General features: G+C 42.0%; 1 protein-coding gene across 1 annotated transcript; it reads left to right on the top strand.

Moving 5' to 3' along the window:
• Window positions 1-1,241: 1,241 nt before the first annotated feature.
• ppib (peptidylprolyl isomerase B (cyclophilin B)) lies at window positions 1,242-21,839 on the top strand. Its single transcript, XM_034175940.1, has 5 exons — window positions 1,242-1,426; window positions 4,207-4,320; window positions 7,315-7,408; window positions 8,174-8,358; window positions 21,461-21,839. The coding sequence occupies exons 1-5, from the start codon at window positions 1,292-1,294 to the stop codon at window positions 21,581-21,583; spliced, it is 651 nt and encodes a 216-aa protein (XP_034031831.1). The 5' UTR covers window positions 1,242-1,291; the 3' UTR covers window positions 21,584-21,839.
• Window positions 21,840-23,539: the final 1,700 nt, after the last annotated feature.

Here is a 23,539-nt window from a genome sequence, read left to right as displayed (position 1 = left end):
CAGCCACTCGGACAGCTGCTGAAAAAATCGGTTTGCATAACCAAAGAATGTCTGCACAAACTGTCAGAAACCGTCTCGGGGAAGCTCATCTGCATGCTCGTCGTCCTCATCGGGGTCTCGACCTGACTCCAGTTTGTCGTCATAACCGACTTGAGTGGGCAAATGCTCACATTCGCTGGCGTTTGGCACGTTGGAGAGGTGTTCTCTTCACGGATGAATCCCGGTTCACACTGTCCAGGGCAGATGGCAGACAGCGTGTGTGGCGTGTGGGTGAGCGGTTTTCTGATGTCAATGTTGTGGATCGAGTGGCCCATGGTGGCGGTGGGGTTATGGTATGGGCAGGCGTCTGTTATGGACGAAGAACACAGGTGCATTTTATTGATGGCATTTTGAATGCACAGAGATACCGTGACGAGATCCTGAGGCCCATTGTTGTGCCATACATCCAAGAACATCACCTCATGTTGCAGCAGGATAATGCACGGCCCCATGTTGCAAGGATCTGTACACAATTCTTGGAAGCTGAAAATGTCCCAGTTCTTACATGGCCGGCATACTCACCGGACATGTCACCCATTGAGCATGTTTGGGATGCTCTGGACCGGCGTATACGACAGCGTGTACCAGTTCCTGCCAATATCCAGCAACTTCGCACAGCCATTGAAGAGGAGTGGACCAACATTCCACAGGCCACAACTGACAACCTGATCAACTCTATGTGAAGGAGATGTGTTGCACTGCATGAGGCAAATGGTGGTCACACCAGATACTGACTGGTATCCCCCCCCCAATAAAACAAAACTGCACCTTTCAGAGTGGCCTTTTATTGTGGACAGTCTAAGGCACACATGTGCACTAATCATGGTGTCTAATCAGCATCTTGGTATGGCACACCTGTGAGGTGGGATGGATTATCTCAGCAAAGGAGAAGTGCTCACTATCACAGATTTAGACTGGTTTGTGAACAATATTTGAAGGAAATGGTGATATTGTGTATGTGGAAAAAGGTTTAGATCTTGAGTTCATCTCATACAAAATGGGAGCAAAACCAAAAGTGTTGCATTTATATTTTTGTTGTGTATATATAGACCACTTTCAAAATGGCGGGCGGGGTTGCATTTGGTTAGAGTGCGCCTTCTAACCTTTCTATTATATAACTCTATGCGTGGAACAGACAGCCGGCTACAGTCTCCGCCCCCGAGCACGGCGCTTCGTTTTTCCCCAGCAGTTTATATGCAGCTAGCTGGAGTAGCAGGCTTTCTCTGGGCTCCTCCTCTTTCGGTCTTTGTTGATGGTGAGGTTCTACGAAAGAAAAATGAAGTTCCTCGTAGCGGCTACACTTATTGTAGGAACAGTTATCTTCCTTGTTTTCCCGAATGGTTCCTCTGCCGATGAGAAGAAGAAGGGTCCCAGAGTAACTGCGAAGGTAGGTAGCTAAAATCAGTGAAGCTAATGATAGCCGCTAGCGGTTCCATTTTGTAGCCACGTCAGACTTAAGTTGGTCTGAAGCTGAAGCGGTTCGTTCTTGACTAAACTAATCTTTCTTTTTCCAAAGTTGTTTTAACAGTATATAATGTTAACTAGTTAAAAGGCTGAAGTTCGCTATTGAACACTGCTGGTGTACGTAAATAACATGTCACAATCTATATGTTATGCTTTTGATAAAATGTGGTTTCCGATATTCCTACAAAATAATAATACTGTTGCCCTTTCCAAATGGCTATATTTTGCTGTTTAATTGCCTTTTAAAAAATTAATTAAAACTACATGATGCCTTTTCGAATCAGAATCACTTTACTGTAACGTATAATGAAACTGCCCTAGACTATATAAAATATACAAAAATATAATATGCACATTAAAAAGGTATGCACAATGCAAAATGTAAATACCTAGTGCAGTTGTGCAACAATTCACTGCAAAATTGTAGGTAGGTGTACTGTATAGTCTAGCCTGTGTGGTTCCACCCACTGTGTGTGTGTGTGTGTGTCTGAGCAGGGGGATGGGCTGTGATGGAGGCCACAGCTCTAGGGTAAAAGCTGTGTCTCACGCGGTTTGTACAGTTTTTACAGCCTGTTTGTCCGTGTCTACCTTTGTGTGAACGTTTGAGTCGAACAAGGTGTAGAATGCTAGTAAGAAATTGGCAAAAAATTAATTTACTACTTTTCGCTGGGTGGGTATGTTATGTTTTTAGTGCTTTTGAATTTTTTTCACCCGCACTTTTTAAAAAGTGTAAGCTGCTGGTACCAATCGGCAGAACCGGTGTGAGGTCAGCACTGCGCATGCGTCATTTCGGAGCGTCAGCAGCAGTTATTGACTTATCACCTCGTTTCTGCTTAAAACTGCACTCCAGTCATCATCTATCTCAGCGACGGATATCTGAAGCTTTTGTACAACAGTCATCAATGAATCAACCAATCAACATTATTTATAAGCGCTTTACAGCTCCAACTGGTGTCCAAAGTGCTTAACATTAAAAACACAAATTTACAAAAATAAAACACACATAAAATAAAATTTTAAAACACATAAAAATAACAGAACATGTCACCTCCCCACTAAGTGTTAAAAGCCAGTTTAAATAAATAAGTCTTTAACTTAGATTTAAAAAGTGCTAGGTCAGGAATAGTACGTAACTCAAGAGGTAGCTCATTCCACAGTCTCGGGCCAGCTACCGCGAAAGCATGATCACCCCAGCGTTTATATCTTGACCTTGGAGCATCTAAGTAAAGCTGGCCAGACGCCCTTAATGTTCTACTGTAGGTGCGCAAAGTTAAAATTTCAGACAAGTAGGGAGGTGCAAGGCCATAAATAGCTTTAAAAACAAACATTAAAATCAATTCTAAAACGAACTGGAAGCCAGTGGAGTGAGTACAGGACGGGTGTAACATGCTCACGTCTCTTTGTTAAAAGACGAGCAGCAGCATTCTGCACCAACTGGAGACGTGCAAGAGACTGATTAATGCCCGAATAAAGTGCATTACAATAATCAAGTCTGGAGCTGATGAAAGCATGAATGGCTGTCTCAAGATCACGTCTACTGAGAAAGTGCTTTATTTTAGCCAAAAGGCGAAGTTGGAAAAAACTAGCTTTGACAACAGAATTTATCTGTTGATTTTATGTAGTCATTTCTACAAAAGACAGAGGAGTGATCACAGTGCGACAGCAGCACGTTAACGACTCTTTGAGACTGACTCTTTACACCCAAAGCGATCACACGGAATAATGTCATTATTAACTGTCATATGACAATGTAAAAGCTCTTAAATCATTCTAAAGTCAGTTTTAAGGAGAAACGAGGTGATAATCTGTTAATATCTGCTATCGCTTCGCCACGATGCATGCGCAGTGAAGGCAGGGGGGTGCTGAGTCCTTGACACCGGAACTGGTGTGAGGAGCTCAGAATTCCCCCTGCTTTCAGTACATATGCGTCATTCCGGAGTGTCAGCAGCGATTCACAGATTATCGCCTCGTTTCTTCTTAAAATGGTCTAGTTTCTGCTTAAAACTGCATTCCAGTCACCATCTGTCTCAGTGACGGATATCTGAAGCTTTTGTACAACAGTCATTTCCACATAAATTCAACATTACCTCATAATAAAAGGTGGAGTGATGAGAGCGCGAAAAACAGCATGTCTGAGTCTGACTCTCTGAGTATGTCTCTCTACACCCAAAACGATCAAAGGGAATAACGTGATTATTAACCTTCAAATGACAAAATAAAACCTCTTAAATCATTCTAAAGTCAGTTTTAAGCAGAAATGTAAACCCGGTTTTTCCAATTATTGGATTACTGAAGTGCATGTAAATGCCCCAGATCAGGTTATTATGGTTATCTGATTAATAATCAGATGGGCATATAGATGTGTCTCTTTTGTTAATTAAATCATTTGGCTGAGGGGGTGATGCTGACCGCGCAGCTCATACATGCATCTTTAGCCTTCAGAGGACCAAACATGAATCAAGGCTAAATGAATAAGTATGTGTATAATTACAAATGTTGAAATGTATCAATAAATGTACAATATTTATGCATTTGTCTAATTACTTAGTCTTCATTCATACCAGTTTGAAAATCTGTTTAAGAAAGAGAAGATCTCTACAGAATTACCTGGAGTGTATAAAAATATCAGACTGTTTAAATATTACTTTAATTTCCCCGTTCTGATGGCAAGTAAACTAATTTCTTGAATTTAATTCTTCACAGGTGTACTTTGACATTAAAATCGGTGATGATGTTGCTGGGCGAATTGTCATCGGGTTGTTTGGGAAAACTGTTCCCAAAACCGTTGAGAACTTCATACAGTTGGCAACAGGAGAGGTATTAATGCTTACTTTACTTATGTACATGATGCAGTAGTATACGTTTGCTAGGTATCTGTACCACATGCAACACTTACTGCAAATATCTCATGCATACATGTGCTTCAGAGGCAGTATATGTACAGTGCATCCAGAAAGTATTCACCTCGCTACACATTTCCACATTTATTTTTATGTTAGTTTTATTCCAAAATGGATGACATTTTTTTTTCCCCCTCAACATTCTACACACAAACCCCACAATGACCATGTGAATTTTTTTTTCTTTAGATTTTTGTATATATTATATAACAACTAAGAAATCACAAGTACTTAAGTATTCACAGCCTTTGCCATGAAGTTCAAGCTCAGGTGCATCCTGTTTCCACTGATCACCCTTGAGATGTTTCTACAGCTTAATTGGAGTCCACTTGGGGTAAATTCAGTTGATTGGACATGATTTGGAAAGGCACACACCTGTCTATGTGTAAGGTCCCAGAGTTCACAGTGCATGTCAGAGCACAAACCAAGCATGAAGTCAAAGGAATTGTCTCAAGTCACAAATCTGTGGTAGAGTACAGAAACATTTCTGCTGCTTTGAAGGTCCCAGTGAGCACAGTGGCCTCCATCATCTGTAAATGGAAGAAGTTTGGATCCACCAGGACTCTTCCTAGAGCTGGCTGCCCGTCTAAACTGAGCGATCGGGGTAGAAGGGCCTTAGTCAGGGAGATGACCAAGAACCCAGTAGTCACGCTGTCAGAGCTCCAGCATTCCTCTGTGGAGAGAGAAAAACCTTCCAGAAGGACAGCCATCTCTGCAGCAATCCACCAATCAGCCCTGTGTGGTAAAGTGGCTGAACGGAGGTCAGCCCTTAGTAAAAGGTATATGGCAGCCTGCCTGGAGTTTGCCAAAGGCACCTGAAGGACTTTCTGACCATGAGAAACAAAATTCTCTGGTTTGAGACAAAGATTGAACCCTTTGGCATGAATGCCAGGCATTATATTTGAAGGAAACCAGGCACCATCCCTTTAGTGAAGCATGGTGGTGGCAGCATCATGCTGTGGGGATCTTTTTCAGCGGCAGGAACTGAGAGACCAGTCAGGATTTAGGGAAAGATGAATGCACCAATGTACAGAGACATCCTGGATGAAAACCTGCTCCAGAGCGCTCTTGACCTCAGACTGGGCCGAAGGTTAATTTTCCAGAAGGGCAGTGTCCCAAAGCACACAGTCAAGATATCAAAGGACTGCTTTACAACACAGATCTGAAGCAGTTCTCAGAAACATTGGTTATCTATATTGTAATAGCCAAGTGGCCTCTGTGCGTGCATAGCTTTGATCATGCAGAAACCGGGGAGAGCTGACATTTACTGGTTGGTATGCTCATGTATTTTGGGTTAGGGATGAACGTTGCGAGAACAAAGTTGATTGGAGAAATATTTGTGGAGAAATTGGCAATTTTAGCTAACCAGTAAACAATGTATGTGCTGCAATGCACCATGGTAGTTCAGGGTTTGGGGGTTTTCAGTGTTGTTGTGGTGGTTCATGTTAGTTTAACAGTGTTGTTAGTGTTATTGATTTATAGTGTTTATTTGTATTTTTGCAGTTCATTTGGTTTAGTTAAGTCTCATTTTGCCGTTACCATGAGTGCAAACTGTAATGCGTTTGTTTTCCACCACCTTCTCTGTTTGTGGGTGTGTCGGATTAAAAGCACCTGCTTGCAGCAGAATGCAGAAAAGACAGCATGCATATGTTTGTAACTTTGATCAGAGAAACTGGACTGCTGACATTTGTCGTTTGGTATGCTTAAGTGTTTTGGCTCAAGGATGAACGCTGCCAAAATGCAACGTTGATAGGACTGATTTTTGTAGAAGCTACGGATATTGGCTAACAACACTGACCAATGGATGGTTCTAACCACATTCTGGACTCGCATGCCATTCCTGCAGGGGCAGTAAATAATCTTTATATTAAAGTGTGTATGATTTAGTAAGTTCTGCAAGTAAGTAGAGGTGCACCGATCGATCGGCCACCGATCATTATCGGCCGATCACGCCTTGATCGGTGATAGGCAAAATGCGCCGATCAAAAGGACCGATCACAACAGTGCAGGCAGTAGCGCAGGGAGCACTTGGTGTGTTTGTCAGGAAAATGATCATTTCTCTACATTGATTAGACCCTGCAGCGGGACCATGATCAACTTTTCTGCAGCGCGGCTTTGCTCTGAACCTTGAACCAATCAAACCAGTGGTTCGCAGATTGAAGCAATGCTTCGAGCCTGTTGCTTCATTTATACTTTTTCTTTCGCTTAATTTTCCCTTGCTAAAACCCTAAAGAGCATACATCTGTGAGTATTATTTACCTTTTCTATGTTAAACTGACCTGTTATGGTCTTCTGAAACAGTTGATAGATGTATTTTATAACTTAAAAACAGGAGCGATGCTAATGTGCTAGCATGTCTATGGCATTTTCAATGTTAAGTTAGCATTACGCATTTGCAGCTGTTATCACGTTCGGGTGCATTTGTTTTCAAATTGTAATATTTCTTAAATTTATTTTTGTTTATATATTATTATTATTTTGGGCATGATCCAAATATGTACTTGATCGGTATCGGCCTTGATCGGTATCGGCCGATCAAATTTCGGTGATCGGCCTAAAAAATCCTGATCGGTGCACCTCTACAAGTAAGTATATAATTGTTAATGCAAGCATGATACAAGAAAGTGAAAACACTTATTGTGGTCCATTTAAAGACAAAATAGAAGTAAAAATAATACAGATGATGATAATGTGTTTATGATGGCGGGGGGAATGTCGAACATAATTTGTAGATTTAATGCAGCATCCTTTATTTTGCTTACCAACATGATTTCAAGACTGGATTCTAATTAGCATATTTCATTCACATACCACCTTAATTCTTACAGCCCAGTAACTCTTCAGATTTCCCTTATGGTTTGTGTTTGTTTTTTTGTTTTTTTTCCCCTCTTCCTCACTTCTAATCAAACAGAAAGGATTTGGATACAAGGGCAGCAAATTCCATAGAGTTATCCCAGATTTCATGATCCAGGGTGGAGACTTTACCAGAGGAGATGGCACTGGAGGTAAGACTACTGACCCTTGCAGAATTACATTTATGGCCAGCCTTTTTCCTGCCAAAATTTCAGATTTTTTGACAATTTAAAGATCATGCATACAGTGCATCCAGGGAGTATTCACAACACTTCACTTTTTCCACATTTTATGTTAAAGCCTATGTTTAATATGAAGGGGGCCTTTAATGGAGTAAATATGGTAGCTCAGTTTTTGTGTAGTCTGACCATAAAACCTTTCTCCAGAAGGCATTTGGCTTGTTCTTGTGGGCAACTGTACATTTCAGTTAGCTTGAAGGTGTCAGTTTTGGAGTAGAGGCTTCTTTCTTGGTTGGAACCCTCTCAGTCCATGGTGATGTAAAACTTTCTTCATTGTGGACAGTGGCACTGGTGTTCCAGCAGTTTCCAGTTTATGGCAGGCCTGAGCCTTGGTGGTCCATAAGTTGTTGCTGAACATCCTAACCAATTTCCTCTCATCTGAGGGTGACAATTTGGGTCTTCTTCCAGACCTTGGCAAAGTGGTGACACATCTGACAGGGTTCTCGCTATTATTTTTGAGGGTGTGTAATGGGAAAATGATCATTTCTCTGTTGATTTAGAAGCAGTGGGTTTCATCGGCTGAAAGTGAAAGCATTCAAAAAGTCGTTCATGGCTGATTAACTGTGAGCGATACGACAGAATGAAACACTCCAGCAACCACAGTCTCAGAAATTAGAAACTGACATTTACAGACAGTCCATTTTAAATACACCCCCTTTTATTTCCTTTTCAAATTAGGTAAGAGCATCTATGGAGACCGTTTCCCTGACGAAAACTTTAAGCTGAAGCACTATGGCCCTGGTTGGTTGAGCATGGCCAATGCCGGCAAAGACACCAATGGCTCCCAGTTTTTCATCACTACAGTTAAGACTCCGTGGTTGGATGGCAGACATGTCGTCTTTGGAAAAGTACTGGAGGGCATGGTGAGTCTCACACTGTTCATTTTAAATGGAGTGATGATTTTCATATTTTAAAAAATGGTGCGATAGTGAAGTTTTATATGTATTAGTGTTTTTGATTGTTTCCTTGTGGGGTTGTCGGCCCTGGAGGGGTGGTTTCCCTCCTCCCTGTCCATGAACTCTTCGTGTGTGTGTGTGTGTGTGTGTGTGTGTGTGTGTGTTAAAATAGTTGCCAACATGCCTGTTGGTGAAAATACCCAGTTACAGTGACCCTAATGTCCACTGAAGGCAAACTAACTAAAAACTTGTGGAAAATGAGACTTTGAGATATTAAAAATATACTTGGTTTATAACTCTACCGACCAGGCTTCCACATGTAGAAATGCAGAAATTAAGCTGGATTTGCAGTAAATAGGGCAGCACAGTCTTGTTTGAACCTCTACGTGATATCATAGGATTTGACCACATCAGGGGACAGCCAGCACCAACACGACAGAGAATCGCTGGGCAGAGTGTGAGAGTTTCAGCACAAACATTCAGCCCAGCTCGGTAAACTTGAAAGCATACTCGCTGTCACCTAGCGGTCATGCCACACTGGTTTAAAATGGTTTCCACTGAAACTTCCATCCACCGAATGGTTTGTGCTGACACTCCCAAACTCCGCGCGGGGATTAGTCTCTACCCACAAAGAGCGTCACTTCTCACAGAAAATTGGTGTTTTGTTTTCAGCTGCAATCACTGAAGCAGTCGTGAAAAGTGCATTTTTTTTTCAGCTCCCAGTGGAGAAGGGAAGATGAGGCAAATGGAAAGGTTGTGTTGGTAAAGGACTAGGATTTGTCCCATAGAGCCCCCGCTGCCAGGAGGGCATGTCAACACATTTCATTTAGCTGAACCTAAAGTGGAATGGAAAGGAAAATGTGCATGCACAATATGAGAACAGATGTCATGTGCTGATGATTACTGTATGAACTTATCCATCCTTAAAGATGTGCATCATTCTGTTAAAGCTACTGTAAGTTTTTAGCACAACAGTAAATGCTATATCCATCCGATATTGATTGATTTGTCAAAATACAGGATATGATATAACAGTGACAATATACATACATATACAGTGAGGAAAATAAGTATTTGAACATCCTGTGATTTTGCAAGTTCTCCCACTTAGAAATCATGGAGGGGTCTGAAATTTTCATCTTAGGTGCATGTCCACTGTGAGAGACTTAATCTAAAAAAAAAAAAAAAAAGGAAATCACAATGCATGATTTTTTTTTTTTTTTATAATTTATTTGTATGTTACTGCTGCAAATAAGTATTTCAACACCTGTCAATCAGCAAAAATTCTGGCCCTAAAGACCTGTTAGTCCGCCTCCACTTATTATTCCAAATTAGAAGCACCTGTTTGAGGTTGTTAGCTGCATAAAGACACCTGTCCACCCCACACAAGCCGTAAGACTCCAACTACTAACATGGCTAAGACCAAAGAGCTGTCCAAAGACACCAGAGACAAAATTGTAGACCTCCACAAGGCTGGAAAGGGCTACGGGGCAATTGCCAAGCAGCTTGGTGACAAAAGATCAACTGTTGGAGCAATTATTAGAAAATGGAAGAAGCTAACATGACTGTCAATCTCCCTCGGACTGGGGCTCCATGCAAGATCCCACCTCGTGGTGTATTAATGATCCTAAGAAAGGTAAGGAATCAGCCCAGAACTGCACGGGAGGAGCTGGTCAATGACCTGAAGAGAGCTGGCACCACTGTTTCCAAGGTTACTGTGGGTAATACCTTAAGACGTCATGGGTTAAAATCATGCATGGCACGGAAGGTTCCCCTGCTTAAATCAGCACACGTCCAGGCCCGTCTTAAGTTTGCCCATGACCATTTGGATAATCCAGAGGAGTCACGGGAGAAAGTTATGTGGTCAGATGAGACCAAAATAGAAAGTTATGTGGTCTTAATTCCACTCGCTGTGTTTGGAGGAAGAAGAATGCTGAGTACCATTCGAAAAACACCGTCCCTACTGTGAAGCATGGGAGTGGAAGCATCATGCTTTGGGTGTGGTGTTCTGCACATGGGACAGGACGACTGCACTGTATTAAGGAGAGGATGACTGGGGTCATGTATTGTGAGATTTTGGGGAACGACCTTCTTCCCTCACTTAGAGCATTGCAGATGGGTCGTGGATGGGTCTTCCAGCATGACATTGACCCCAAGCACACAGCCAGGATAACCAAGGAGTGGTTCCGTAAGAAGCATATCAAGGTTCTGGCCTCCAGACTTAAACCCAATAGAAAATCTTTGGAGGGAGCTCAAACTAAGTGTTTCTCAGCGACAGCCCAGTAACCTGGCTGATCTAGAGAAGATCTGTGTGGAGGAGTGGGCCAAAATCCCTGCTGCAGTGCGTGCAAACCTGGTCAAAAACTACAGGTAACGTTTGACCTCTGTAATTGCAAACAAAGGCTACTGTACCAAATATTAACATTGATTTTCACAGGTGTTCAAATACTTATTTGCAGCGGTAACATACAAATAAATTATTTTTAAAAAATCATACATTGTGATTTACGGATATTTTTATTTTTTTATTTTTTAAGATTGTCTCTCACAGTGGACATACACACAAGATGAAAATTTCAGACCCCTTCATGATTTCTAAGTGGGAGAACTTGCAAAATCGCAGGGTGTTCAAATACTTAGTTTCCTCACTGTACTTGCTGAGGATGGCACGAAAAAAACACTTATTTCCATCCTGGTCATGTTGTTTTTTTTTTTTTTGCTTTTAAATCCTACAACCCCATTTCGAATGAAGTTGGGACGTTGAGTGAAAGTACAATATCTTACAATAAAATAATTTGGTAAAAGTTAAAGTCTCCTTTTAAAAAATATTGAGTAAAAGTTTTAGTGTCGGATATTTACTGTACTTAAGTATCAAAAGTAAATTTGTCATGTACAACCCCAATTCCAATGAAGTTGGGACATTGTGTAAAATGTAAAGTAAAACAGAATACAATGATTTGCAAATCCTCTTCAACCTATAATCAATTGAATACACCACAAAGACAAGATATTTAATGTTAAAACTGATAAACTTTGTCTTTGTGCAAATATTTGCTCATTTTGAAATGGATGCCTGCAACACGTTTCAAAAAATTTGGGACAGTAGTAAGTTTACTACTGTGTTACATCACCTTCTAACAACACTCAATAAGCATTTGGGAACTGACACTAATTGTTGAAGCTTTATAGGTGGAATTCTTTCCCATTCTTGCTTGATGTACGACTTTAGTTGTTCAACAGTCCGGGTTCTCCGTTGTCGTATTTTGTGCTTCGTAATGCGCCACACATTTTCAATTGGGCAACAGGTCTGGACTGCAGACAGGCCAGTCTAGTACCCGCACTCTTTTACTACGAAGCCACACTGTTGTAACACGTGCAGAATGTGGCTTGGCATTGTCTCGCTGAAATAAACAGGGATGTCCCTGAAAAAGATGTTGCTTGGATGGCAGCATGTGTTACTCCAAAACCTGGATGTACCTTTCAGCATTGATGGTACCATCACAGATGCTGGCTTTTGAACTTAGTGCTGGTAACAGTCTGGATGGTCTTTTTCCCTCTTTTGTCCAGAGGACACTGCATCCATGATTTCCAGAAACAGTTTGAAATGTGGACTCATCAGACCACAACACACTTTGCGTCTGTCCATTTCAAATGAGATCGGGCCCAGAGAAAGCGGCTGCATTTCTGGATGTTGTTGACGTATGGCTTTCGCTTTGCATGGTAGTGTTTTAACTTGCACTTGTAGATGTAGCAACGAACTGTCTTAACTGACAATGGCTTTCTGAAGTGTTCCTGAGCCCACGCGGTAAGATCCTTTTACACAATGATGTTGGTTTTTAATGCAGTGCCACCTGAGGGATCGAAGGTCACGGGCATTCAATGTTGGTTTTTGGCCTTGCTGCTTACATGTAGAAAGTTCTCCAGATTCTCTAAATCTTATGATTATATTATGAACTGTAGATGATGGAATCCCCAAATTCCTTGCAATTGAATGTTGAGAAACATTGTTCTTAAACTGTTGGATTTTTCACGCATTGGTGATCCTCGCCCCATTTTTGCTTGTGAACAGCTGAGACTTTTGGGGATGCTCCTTTTATACCCAATCATGAGTGTCCCCAGTTCCCAAACACTTAGTGTTGTTAGAAGGAAAGGTGATGTAACACAGTGGTAAACATACTACTGTCCCAGCTTTTTTTTTTTGGAAACATGTTGCAGACATTCATTTAAAAACGAGCAAATATGTGCACCAAAGCAATAAACTTTATCAGTTTGAACATTAAATATTTTGTCTTTGTGGTGTATTCTATTCTTTATTGGTTGAAGAGGTTTTGCAAATCATTGTATTCTGTTTTTTATTTACGTTTTACACAACATCCCAACTTCATTGGAATAGGGGTTGTATTTATGACCTACGAATAACATCAAATCACATGAAATATAACAAAATAATGAAATCTGACATTTACATCACATTATACTTTATCTTAAATTGGCTTAAGTTGTGTTTAACGCAACAGATAAAACACATTTTATTCCACATTGTATCCGCTCACTGATATATGAGAAAGGTGCAGTTTTATTACACAGCACAATGCCACAGATGTCGCAACATTTGAGGGAGCGTGCAATTGGCATGCTGACAGCAGGAATGTCAACCAGAGCTGTTGTTCGTGTATTGAATGTTCATTTCTCTACCATAAGCCGTCTCCAAAGGCGTTTCAGAGAATTTAGCAGTACATCCAACCAGCATGCTCGTCATCCTCATCGGGGTCTCGACCTGACTCCAGTTCGTCGTCGTAACCGACTTGAGTGGGCAAATGCTCACATTCGCTGGCGTTTGGCACGCTGGAGAGGTGTTCTCTGCATGGATGAATCCCGGTTCACACTGTCCAGGGCAGATGGCAGACAACGTGTGTGGCGTCGTGTGGGTGAGCGGTTTTCTGATGTCAGTGTTGTGGATCGTGTGGCCCATGGTGACGGTGGGGTTATGGTATGGGCAGGCATCTGTTATGGACGAAGAACACAGGTGCATTTTAGTGATGGCATTTTGAATGCACAGAGATACTGTGACGAGATCCTGAGGCCCATTGTTGTGCCATACATCCAAGAACATCACCTCATGTTGCAGCAGGATAATGCACAGCCCCATGTTGCAAGGATCTGTACACAATTCTTGGAAGCTGAAAATGTCCCAGTTCTTGCATGGCCGGCATACTCACCGGACATGTCACCCATTGCGCATGTTTGGGATGCGCTGGACCGGCGTATACGACAGCATGTACCAGTTCCTGCCAATATCCAGCAACTTCGCACAGCCATTGAAGAGGAGTGGACCAACATTCCACAGGCCACAATTGACAACCTGATCAACTCTATGCGAAGGAGATGTGTTGCACTGCATGAGGCAAATGGTGGTTCACACCAGATACTGACTGGTATCCCCCCCCCCCCCCCCCCCCCCCCCCAATAAAACAAAACTGCACCTTTCAGAGTGGCCTTTTATTGTGGATAGTCTAAGGCACACCAGAGCACTAATCATGGTGTCTAATCAGCATCTTGGTATGGCACACCTGTGAGGTGGGATGGATTATCTCAGCAAAGAAGTGCTCACTATCACAGATTTAGACTGGTTTGTGAACAATATTTGAGGGAAATGGTGATATTCTGTATGTGGAAAAAGTTTTAGATCTTTGAGTTCATCTCATACAAAATGGGAGTAAAACCAAAAGTGTTGCGTTTATATTTTTGTTGAGTGTATATACACGAGGGTAGGCTGAAAAGTTCTATGGCTCACCAAGAAGGAGAAATGCCATTTCAATAAAACTTGGCATTCATTAAGTTCAACTCTTCTGATGACTGTTATTTTCTTCCAGGTTGTGAGGTAGTTTGTGGTTCATAGCCAAGTTTGAAAGTTCGTGGTAGAGGGAAACGGCAAAAATGGACAAAATCTGGCATTGCGGTGTGATTAAGTACCTGCATAAGAAGGGGTTAAAGCCCAAGGACATTCATGCGGATATGGTTGCTACATTAGGGGATGACGCTCCCTCCATATCTACAGTGCAGAAGTGGGCAGCTGAATTTAAGAGGGGCAGAGAGAGCCTTGAAGACGACCCAAGGTCTGGGCGGCCTGCAACAGCCACAACCCAGAAAAACATTGACCTTGTTCATGAAATGGTGATGGACGACAGACGATTGACGATTAATCAGCTAGCAGATGCTGTGGGAATATCCCGTGAGAGAATTGAACACATTCTGCATGAAGAACTTGGAACGTCAAAGGTGTCAACTCGGTGGGTGCCACGTCTTCTGACGCCTGATCAGAAATGCACCAGGCTAGTCATGTCGAAGGCAAACTTGGCGCAATTTGAAGAGGATCCAGCCAACTACATGGAACGTTTTCTTACCCAGGATGAGTGTTGGGATCACCCCTTTGAACTAGAGACAAAAACCAATCAATGCAGTGGAAACACCCAAGGTCACCACCTCCAAAGAAGGCCAAGGTCGTTTCGTCTGCAGGGAAGGTCATGGTTTCAGTTTTCTGGGATGCCAAGGGCATTGTGTTCATGGACTATCTTGAAAAGGGACAAACCATAAATGGACAGTACTATTCTAACCTACTGAGACAGTTACGCGAGGCTATCAAAAGGAAGCGACCACGAAAGCTGACGAAAGGGGTGCTGTTCCATCAAGACAATACCCCAGCTTACAAGTCAACAGTGGCCATGGCCACTATCCACAATTGTGGATTCGAACTGGTAGATCACCCACCGTACTCCCATGACTTTGCACCCTCGGACTTTCATCTGTTCCAAAACCTGAAAAACAACTTGGCTGGGAAGCACTATCGGAGCAATGATGAGGTGATGGCTGCCGTTGACTATTTTGACTCTCAAGATGAAAGCTTCTATGCCAAGGGAATCAAAGCACTCTAGCACCGCTGGAAGAAGTGTGTGGAGTTACAGGGAGACTCTGTAGAAAGATAACCCTGAATTTGTTCAATTCGACAACTGCATCATAGTCAGCCTTAGTACTTTTCAGCCTACCCTCGTATACTGAAATTTTTATATATATATATAAAATTTCAGTTCTATTGTTGAATATTTTTGAGAATTAAAAGTTCATTGGTTTTTGAAGGGATGTACAGATGTGAACAAAACTATTAGCCCCCCCCCCCCCCCCCCCATAAACTTTTCTTCAAAATTTTCCCATGTGCTTTTTTTTTTTTTTTTTTTTTTTTTTAAAGGAGCAAAGAATTTTCAACAGCATTTCTGAACATTCTAGTTTTATTTTTGGATACTTTATTTTACTTTGCATACAGAAATAAAATTATTTAACAAAATCCAAAAACTACCAGGGACAAAATTATTAGCCCCCTTAAGAACCGACCTTTTTGTTAAACCATTGCACAAACCACTGTTGTGCAGTGATGCGCTTTAACTTTGTAAAGCCCCATAGCTTCTAAAATAAAGTTAAAACTGGAGCTGAGTATCGATCCGATTCAGAATTGATTACTTTAATCTGATATTGATTTTCAATTAGTGTTATTAAAACCATTTTTGAGCTGTTACCTAATTGTCTAGTTAGCAGGGGTGGTGGCCAAGTGGTTAATGCGCTTGGTTTCAGTTCAGAAGGCTCTGGGTTCAAATCCCACCCCTGCCACATTTCTCCATGTAATGTGGAGTTGCATCAGGAAGGGCATCCGGCGTAAAACCTGTGCCAGTTCAACATGCAGATCCACCTTGGATTTGCTGTGGCGACCCCGAGTGCAAAACAAGGGAGCAGCCGAAGGGAATTTACTTTTTACCTGATTGTCTTGTTATGCAGCATAATGCTAGTAGCAAGGCGCTGGAGAGGTGTTCTCGGCTGGCTTGGGAACGCCTTGGGGTTCCCCCAGAGGAGCTGGGGGAGGTGTGTGTGGATCGGGAGGTCTGGGCAGCTTTGCTTGAGCTGCTGCCCCTGCGACCCGACTCCGGATAAAGCGGAAGAAAATGGATGGATGGATGGATGGATTAATGAAGTATTGGTAGCTATAAGACTGATGGCACGGACCATCTCCCTCCCAGAATGATAGAGTAGTATTTTTATTTTACAAACTTGCTGAACAGTTCTGGGTCACCCAAAAGAGGGCACCAGAGGTAACTGGTTCATTGGCCCTGACAGGTAAATTTCTACACCCTGCCATGTAAAGCTGTAACCAAGATGGAGGGGGAAGAAAAAAGCTATGGCTTTACTTCACATTTGGCCCTCAAAATGCAAGCAGCAGTGTTTCAGAGTTATAAATTTAAAATTTTCCGTGGGCAAACGGTCCCGGTCACCCCTACAAACACTTGCATCTGCAGTGCTGGCTCTGCGTCACACAGCTGGAGAATTTTTACCACAGCCACGCAGGCTGACTTTTCAGTCAGTCTCTTCTCCCACAGCGACGCACTGAGTGCTGGTGGAAAAGAGTGACTGAAACATTAGTCCACACCAGAGAACCTTCGTGCGAGGAACGAGGGGGGGGTTAAAAAACACTACTGTGTGAATTAAACGGCGGACTATTCTCGTTTCTTGCGCGCAACAGACAAGAGTCCCGGTCTTCATGATTGACATCTTTAAATAGCTTTGATATAGGTTAAATAAATTGTGGTCCTGCTTTTAAAGGTGAACCAGCACGTCCACAATCAATGTTGATAAATTATAATTTTCGCACCCTCAAACAGCGTAACAGCCCAACTGCAGCAGCAGTTATGTTCCAATGCTGGCGAAGTGTGTGTGTGTGTATGTGTGTGCGTGTGTGTATATATGTGTGTGCGCGTGTGCGTGCGTGTGTATATATGTATGCGTGTGCGTGCGTGCGTGTGTGTGTGCGTGCGTGTGTGTATATATGCGTGTGTGTGCGTGTGTGTGTGTGTATATGTGCGTGTGTGTGTGTGTATATATGCGTGTGTGTATATATGCGTGTGTGCGTGCATGCGTGTGTGTATGCGTGTGCGCGCGCGTGTGCGTGCGTGTGCGTGCGTGTGTGTGCGTGTGTGTGCGTGTGTGTGCGTGTGTGTGCGTGTGTGCGTGCATGCGTGTGTGTATGCGTGTGCGCGCGCGCGTGCGTGCGTGTGTGTGCGTGTGTGTGCGTGTGTGTGCGTGTGTATGCGTGTGCGTGTGTGTGTGTGTGTATATGTGTGTGTGTGTAAACTGAGGGTTATCTTCTAATGTACACACACAGTATACAAAGGTCAGTAAAGGTTTGAGCTGTCACTTGAGAAAGCATAAAAATAAATCTGTTTAAACTTGAGAAAAATAATTGCTTACAAAGATGTTAGTGTCAAAAACTGAGCCCAGTTTCATAAAGCAGTCTTTTTTTTCTTTTTTTTTTGAGTCAAACTCACTTAGTTGACTACTTCAACTTGACGTTAGTTGTTGCACAAAGCGCTTAATTGGATAAAGTTTCACGTTACCCGACTAAAGTTTTTAGCTTGGTACAGAGGAGGCTAATCTTATTTTAGTCAAGAAAACGTCAGTGTCTTATCACCAAAAAATGGTGGCTATCGTGTACCAACACTTGATGGAACACTCAAAAGCACCCCTACATCGCACATATTTCTTCGAAAGCAGAGTTTCCTCCACTTTTGGATATGGTTGCAGCAGATATCTGTCATGTTTGTGACGGTTCTCACACGATCCGCCGGGTGTCACTGTTAAGCTGAGCAATGTTATGTATGCAGAAAGGCATGATGGAAGTGTAGAAGAAGAAACTGAAGAGTGAAACTGCGCACACTGCTCAGCGTGGCGCTCTCGTTGGAGCAACATTGCTGCTGTTTTGCCATTGTGGGATAGCTCGCCGGACTACTTTCACCTGACCCGCCCCAGCGATGCGCTCCTAAAAATTCACAACGCCCAATGCAAGAAAACTGGTTACGTATCATTGCCGTAGTGTATGTATAACACATATGATTGAGTGGTGAAATCATTAGGATTTTCCTGGTGAAAATGAAATCAAATCAAATGCCAACCTGTGGGCAACATGCAGAATGTGTCTCTTTCAGTGCAGCTTTTTGTTCTGACTTTAACACAAAGTTAATACCCAAGTCTTTCATTGCCAACTGTAAATGGCCATCAAAACATTCCAATCGTATCTTTCTGAACTCGTCTGCATGAAACTCCATCGTGTCAATGTTTACAGTGTGATTAAGCGATAACAGGTGAAGTTGCTGAAACACTAAGTTTCGTAAACATTTATTACGACCACTCTTAAAACTTCAGTTATCTTTATAATTTGACTACTGGTAATTTTTTAGAATTAATTTAAGGTGGGCTTACACTGTGCGAGTTTTGGCCCTTTTTGAGCCGATTTTTCACTAGTGCGAGAATTTTTTGGATCGCACAGAGTTTCAGCTTAATCATGTATCCTGCATCTTGTAGTATACATGGAGTAACGAGCTGCGTTTAACCTCATGACCACCTCTCGATCTGCAATCGTATGGGGTATGAAAATCAAACATGTTTGATATTCTGGCTGGCCCTCGTGAGGGTCTGCGAGCCGATTTACCCCAACCTCTCGCATGGCACATGTGCAAACACCGATGCGGAACTGGAGAGAGCATAAACGGTGATCATCTCTTTGGGAGAGCAGCTTCTGTTCTCACCCCCCCCGCCCCCCCAATTCTTCAACTCATGTAAAGTCTTGTATTTTATTTTATTTTATTTTATTTTAACTTTGTCTCCCATCGAGAGTTTTTGTAAAAATAAGAAATGTAAATAAAGTTTTGGGAAAAAAAGAAAAGCTTCTGTTTACGTTTTGCTTCTAGAAACATGAGTCCGACGTGGTTTTTGAACGTACAATGTGAGTAGCCAGATCGCATCAGGCCATATAGTGTGAACATAAATCCTGCGCTCTGAACTTTTACATCCTGCGGTTTTGTCGTACAGTTTGAGCTGGAGCCGAGTACAACAATGGAAAATATCGTTCAGTGTCTGCCCATCTTTAGATGAGATATAGTTAGTATCTCACAGCAATATATCACAGTTATTTGGGAACTACTTTTTGCGCACAAATTCATCAAGCACGTCGACCGCAGGCCCATACTAACACAGAAAATGCAGAAACTGTATATCGTTCGGCCAGAACGAGAGTATCCACTGCCTGAGCTAGTGGCGTGCATGAGTATGACTGCTACGCTAAGAAATAAGTACAGTTGTGTTCAGTGTAATAGTAGTGCTATGTGACTAAAAAGATTAATCCAGGTTTTGAGTATATTTCTTATTGTTACATGGGAAACAAGGTACCAGTAGATTCTCACAAATCCAACAAGACCAAGCATTCATGATATGCACACTCTTAAGGCTATGAAATTGGACTATTATTAAAGAAAAGTAGAAAAGGGGGTGTTCACAATAATAGTAGTGTGGCAACTGTGACATTCAGTCAGTGAGTTCGTCAGTTTTGTGGAACAAACAGGTGTGAATCAGGTGTCCCCTATTAAAGGATGAAGCCAGCACCTGTTGAACATGCTTTTCTCTTTGAAAGCCTGAGGAAAATGGGACGTTCAAGACATTGTTCAGAAGAACAGCGTAGTTTGATTAAAAAGTTGATTGGAGAGGGGGAAACTTATACACAGGTGCACAACATTATAGACTGTTCATCTACAATGATCTCCATTGCTTTAAAATGGAGGGAAAAAAAAGACGTGTGGAAGAAAACCGAAGACAACCATCAAAATGGATAGAAGAATAACCAGAATGGCAAAGGCTCACCCATTGATCAGCTCCAGGATGATCAAAGACAGTTTGGAGTTACCTGTAAGTGCTGTGACAGTTAGAAGACGCCTGTGTGAAGCTAATTTATTTGCAAGAATCCCCCGCAAAGTTCCTCTGTTAAATAAGACGTGCAGAAGAGGCCAAAGAACACATCAACCGGCCTAAAGAGAAATGGAGGAATATTTTGTGGACTGATGAGTTTAAAATTGTTCTTTTTGGGTCCAAGGGCCGCAGACAGTTTGTGAGACGACCCCCAGACTCTGAATTCAAGCCATAGTTCATAGTGAAGACAGTGAAGCATGGTGGTGCAAGCATCATGATATGGGCATGTTTCTCCTACTATGGTGTTGGGCCTATATATCGCATACTATCATGAATCAGTTTGGATATGTCAGAATACTTGAAGAGGACATGCCCTTGAAATGGGTGTTTCAACAAGACAATGACCCCAAGCACACTAGTAAATGAGCAAAATCTTGGTTCCAAACCAACAAAATTAATGCCTCGCAGATGTGAAGAAATCATGAAAAACTGTGGTTATACAACTAAATACTAGTTTAGTGATTCACAGGATTGCTAAAAAAAAGCAGTTTGAACATAATAGTTTTGAGTTTGTAGCGTCAACAGCAGATGCTACTATTATTGTGAACACCCCCTTTTCTACTTTTTTTTTTTTTTACTAACAGCCCAATTTCATAGCCTTAAGAGTGTGCATATCATGAATGCTTGGTCTTGTTGGATTTGTGAGAATCTACTGGTACCTTGTTTCCCATGTAACAATAAGAAATATACTCAAAACCTGGATTAATCTTTTTAGTCACATAGCACTACTATTATTCTGAACACTACTGTATATCATTCTGCTGTTAATATGGGTCCGTAAAAGCCAGTTAATGAAACAAATGCTGGATAGTTAATTCCAACAAACAAACCTGGAAGTAAACAAAACTGTCGCACATTTGGGGCCATCTGTTGGCAGCGGCACACGTTACGCCGTTATGCCCATGAAACCGAATCTACAAGTTTAACCGTCAATGTGAAACGGTGATTAAATGGATAATGTTGGGCGACTAACTATAGTCGACTAAGTAAATTTAGTAAACTGAAAGATTAGATTGCTTTATGAAGCTGTGCTCTGGAGTGAGAGAAATGTCATGTGATCTAATCCTTTTTTCTTTTTCTTTTCTTTCTTTCACGTGTGTGTGTGTGTGTGTGTGTGTGTGTGTGTGTGTGTGTGTGTGTGTGTGTGTGTGTGTGTGTGTGTGTGTGTGTACATAAACAAGTCAAAACTAAACTCTTGCTGAATAACTGTACTATCCTTTGGTTTGTCTTCCAGGATGTGGTAAAAAAGATTGAGAAAACAAAGACTGACGGCAGAGACAAACCTCTTCAAGACGTCGTCATCACTGAGTGCGGACAAATTGAGGTGGACAAGCCAATCGCTGTTGCCAAAGAGTAAAGTTCTTGAGAGGAGTACACTGGAACAGGACTGGGGGATGTTAGTGGGGAATAGTGGAGGCCACTACCAGCCCTGTGGTCCTTGAGAAGGGGTTTTGGGGTCATTCCGTGGCAGTGCGTGCCACTTTGCATCATCAAAACATCAACATCAAGCAATCGTGACCACACTCTGGATGCATTTAGCAACAAGCATTCCAAGGTGAACTTTTCTTTTTGTAAAAAGAAATCTTTTAATAAAGGATTCATGTTTTCTTAAATTGCTTGATGCATGTTTTAAATGTTTTTGGAAAATGGACAAAGAATATTTTGTGTGCAGAGTGCTATGTGCACTCTGTTGCCAGTTCTGCTGACTGTAATCACAATGGTGTATTCAAACATAAAAGATACAGATGTTAAGTGCAAGGAAACTATTGGAGATGCTGAGCACAATCACAATCTTAGTTGTAGCCTACAAATTGTAGTAGAACTTGTTTTTGACCACTAGGGGCACTGTGAGTCATTTTGAATGGTCAGGGAACAACATACACGGGAAAGGCTTCAGTCTGCTCACTTTCCTCAAGGCTCACCTGCAGACTGAAGCTCATCACAAGAATGTGCAGAGCTCAGCAGCGCCACCTGCTGACTGAATACACAACCATAATGGGGCAAAGGTCAGTGCTCAGTGGTGCCTCTGGCTGTCTCATGGGGAATTACAACTACCACTGATGTGGATCCCCTCCCCTGTGGGTTTTTTTTTTTTTTTTTTTTTTTTTTTTTTTTTTTTTTTGAGGACCAATATCCACATTATGCAGCAGCAGAAATGGTGGTTGGTGCACTTGGTTTCAGTGCAGAAGGTTACCAGTTCAAATCCCACCTTTGCAACATTTCTCCATAGAACTTGTGCCAATTCAACATACAGATCCACCTGTGGCGACCCAGAGCGAAAACAAGGGAGCAGCCGAAAGGACTTGCTTTTTAGTGAACAGCATACAAAGTGTGTAAGGGCAGTCGTTCAGGAGAACTAAGGAGACATTTTGGCGGACAGCATGAATCATGCAAGTTTGCTTTTTGTGTGGGGTGGGGGGTCCGGGAAGGACACTGACAGCCAGTCGGAGTAGAGGGGTACCATGGCATCACTGGCTGGTCTCTCTCTGGCTGCTAATGCAGTGTGGTGGAATCCCTCCGAAACTGCTGTTTCTGTGTAAAATGTGTTTCTCATATGTTATATAAAAGCTAGCAAGGAATAAACACTTATAAAATGTAAACGTTTCTGTAACCTGATAACACCTCTGGAGTGATTTACAAGGCCTCTCGCGGACATCAGCGGGCATGTACATCACACGCGGTCAAAAGTAACTTCCAGTTTTCCTGTATACCCACGTCCTCCTGTAGACACCATTAAAAGATACGTGTTCATACAGCCGAGTGTATTTTAGCATTGCGTATTTACACTGAACAAAACTACAGTTGTATGCAAAAGTTTGATAATTTTCATTATTTTCCTTGATAAATCATTGGTTGTCTGGATCAGAAATTTCAGTTAAATATATCATTGCACACAGTGATATTTGAGAAGTGAAATGAAGTTTCTAGTATTTGCAGAAAGTGCAATAATTAAATTGGGCAGGTGCATACATTTGGGCACCATTGTCATTTTATTGATTTGAATACATTTAGCACTAATTATTGGAACACAAAATTGACCCTTGACCTCCTTACACAGGTGAATCCAATCATGAGAAAGGGTATTTAAGGTGACCATTTGCAAATGTTTCCCCTCTTTGCATCTCTTCTAATGAGTGGCAACATGGGAGCCTCTAAACAACACTCAAATGACCTGAAAAAGATTGTTCAACATCATGGTTGAGAGGAAGGATACAAAAAGCTATCTGAGATTTCAACTGTTAGTTTCCACTGTGAGGAACAAAGTGAGGAAATGGAAGACCACAGGCACAGTACTAGTTAAGGCCCGAAGTGG

This window comes from Thalassophryne amazonica, chromosome 8 (genome assembly GCF_902500255.1).
Source record: "Thalassophryne amazonica chromosome 8, fThaAma1.1, whole genome shotgun sequence".
Taxonomy (NCBI): domain Eukaryota; kingdom Metazoa; phylum Chordata; class Actinopteri; order Batrachoidiformes; family Batrachoididae; genus Thalassophryne; species Thalassophryne amazonica.
Note: the sequence above shows the minus strand (reverse complement) of the source record. Positions and strands in the feature narration are given on the sequence as shown.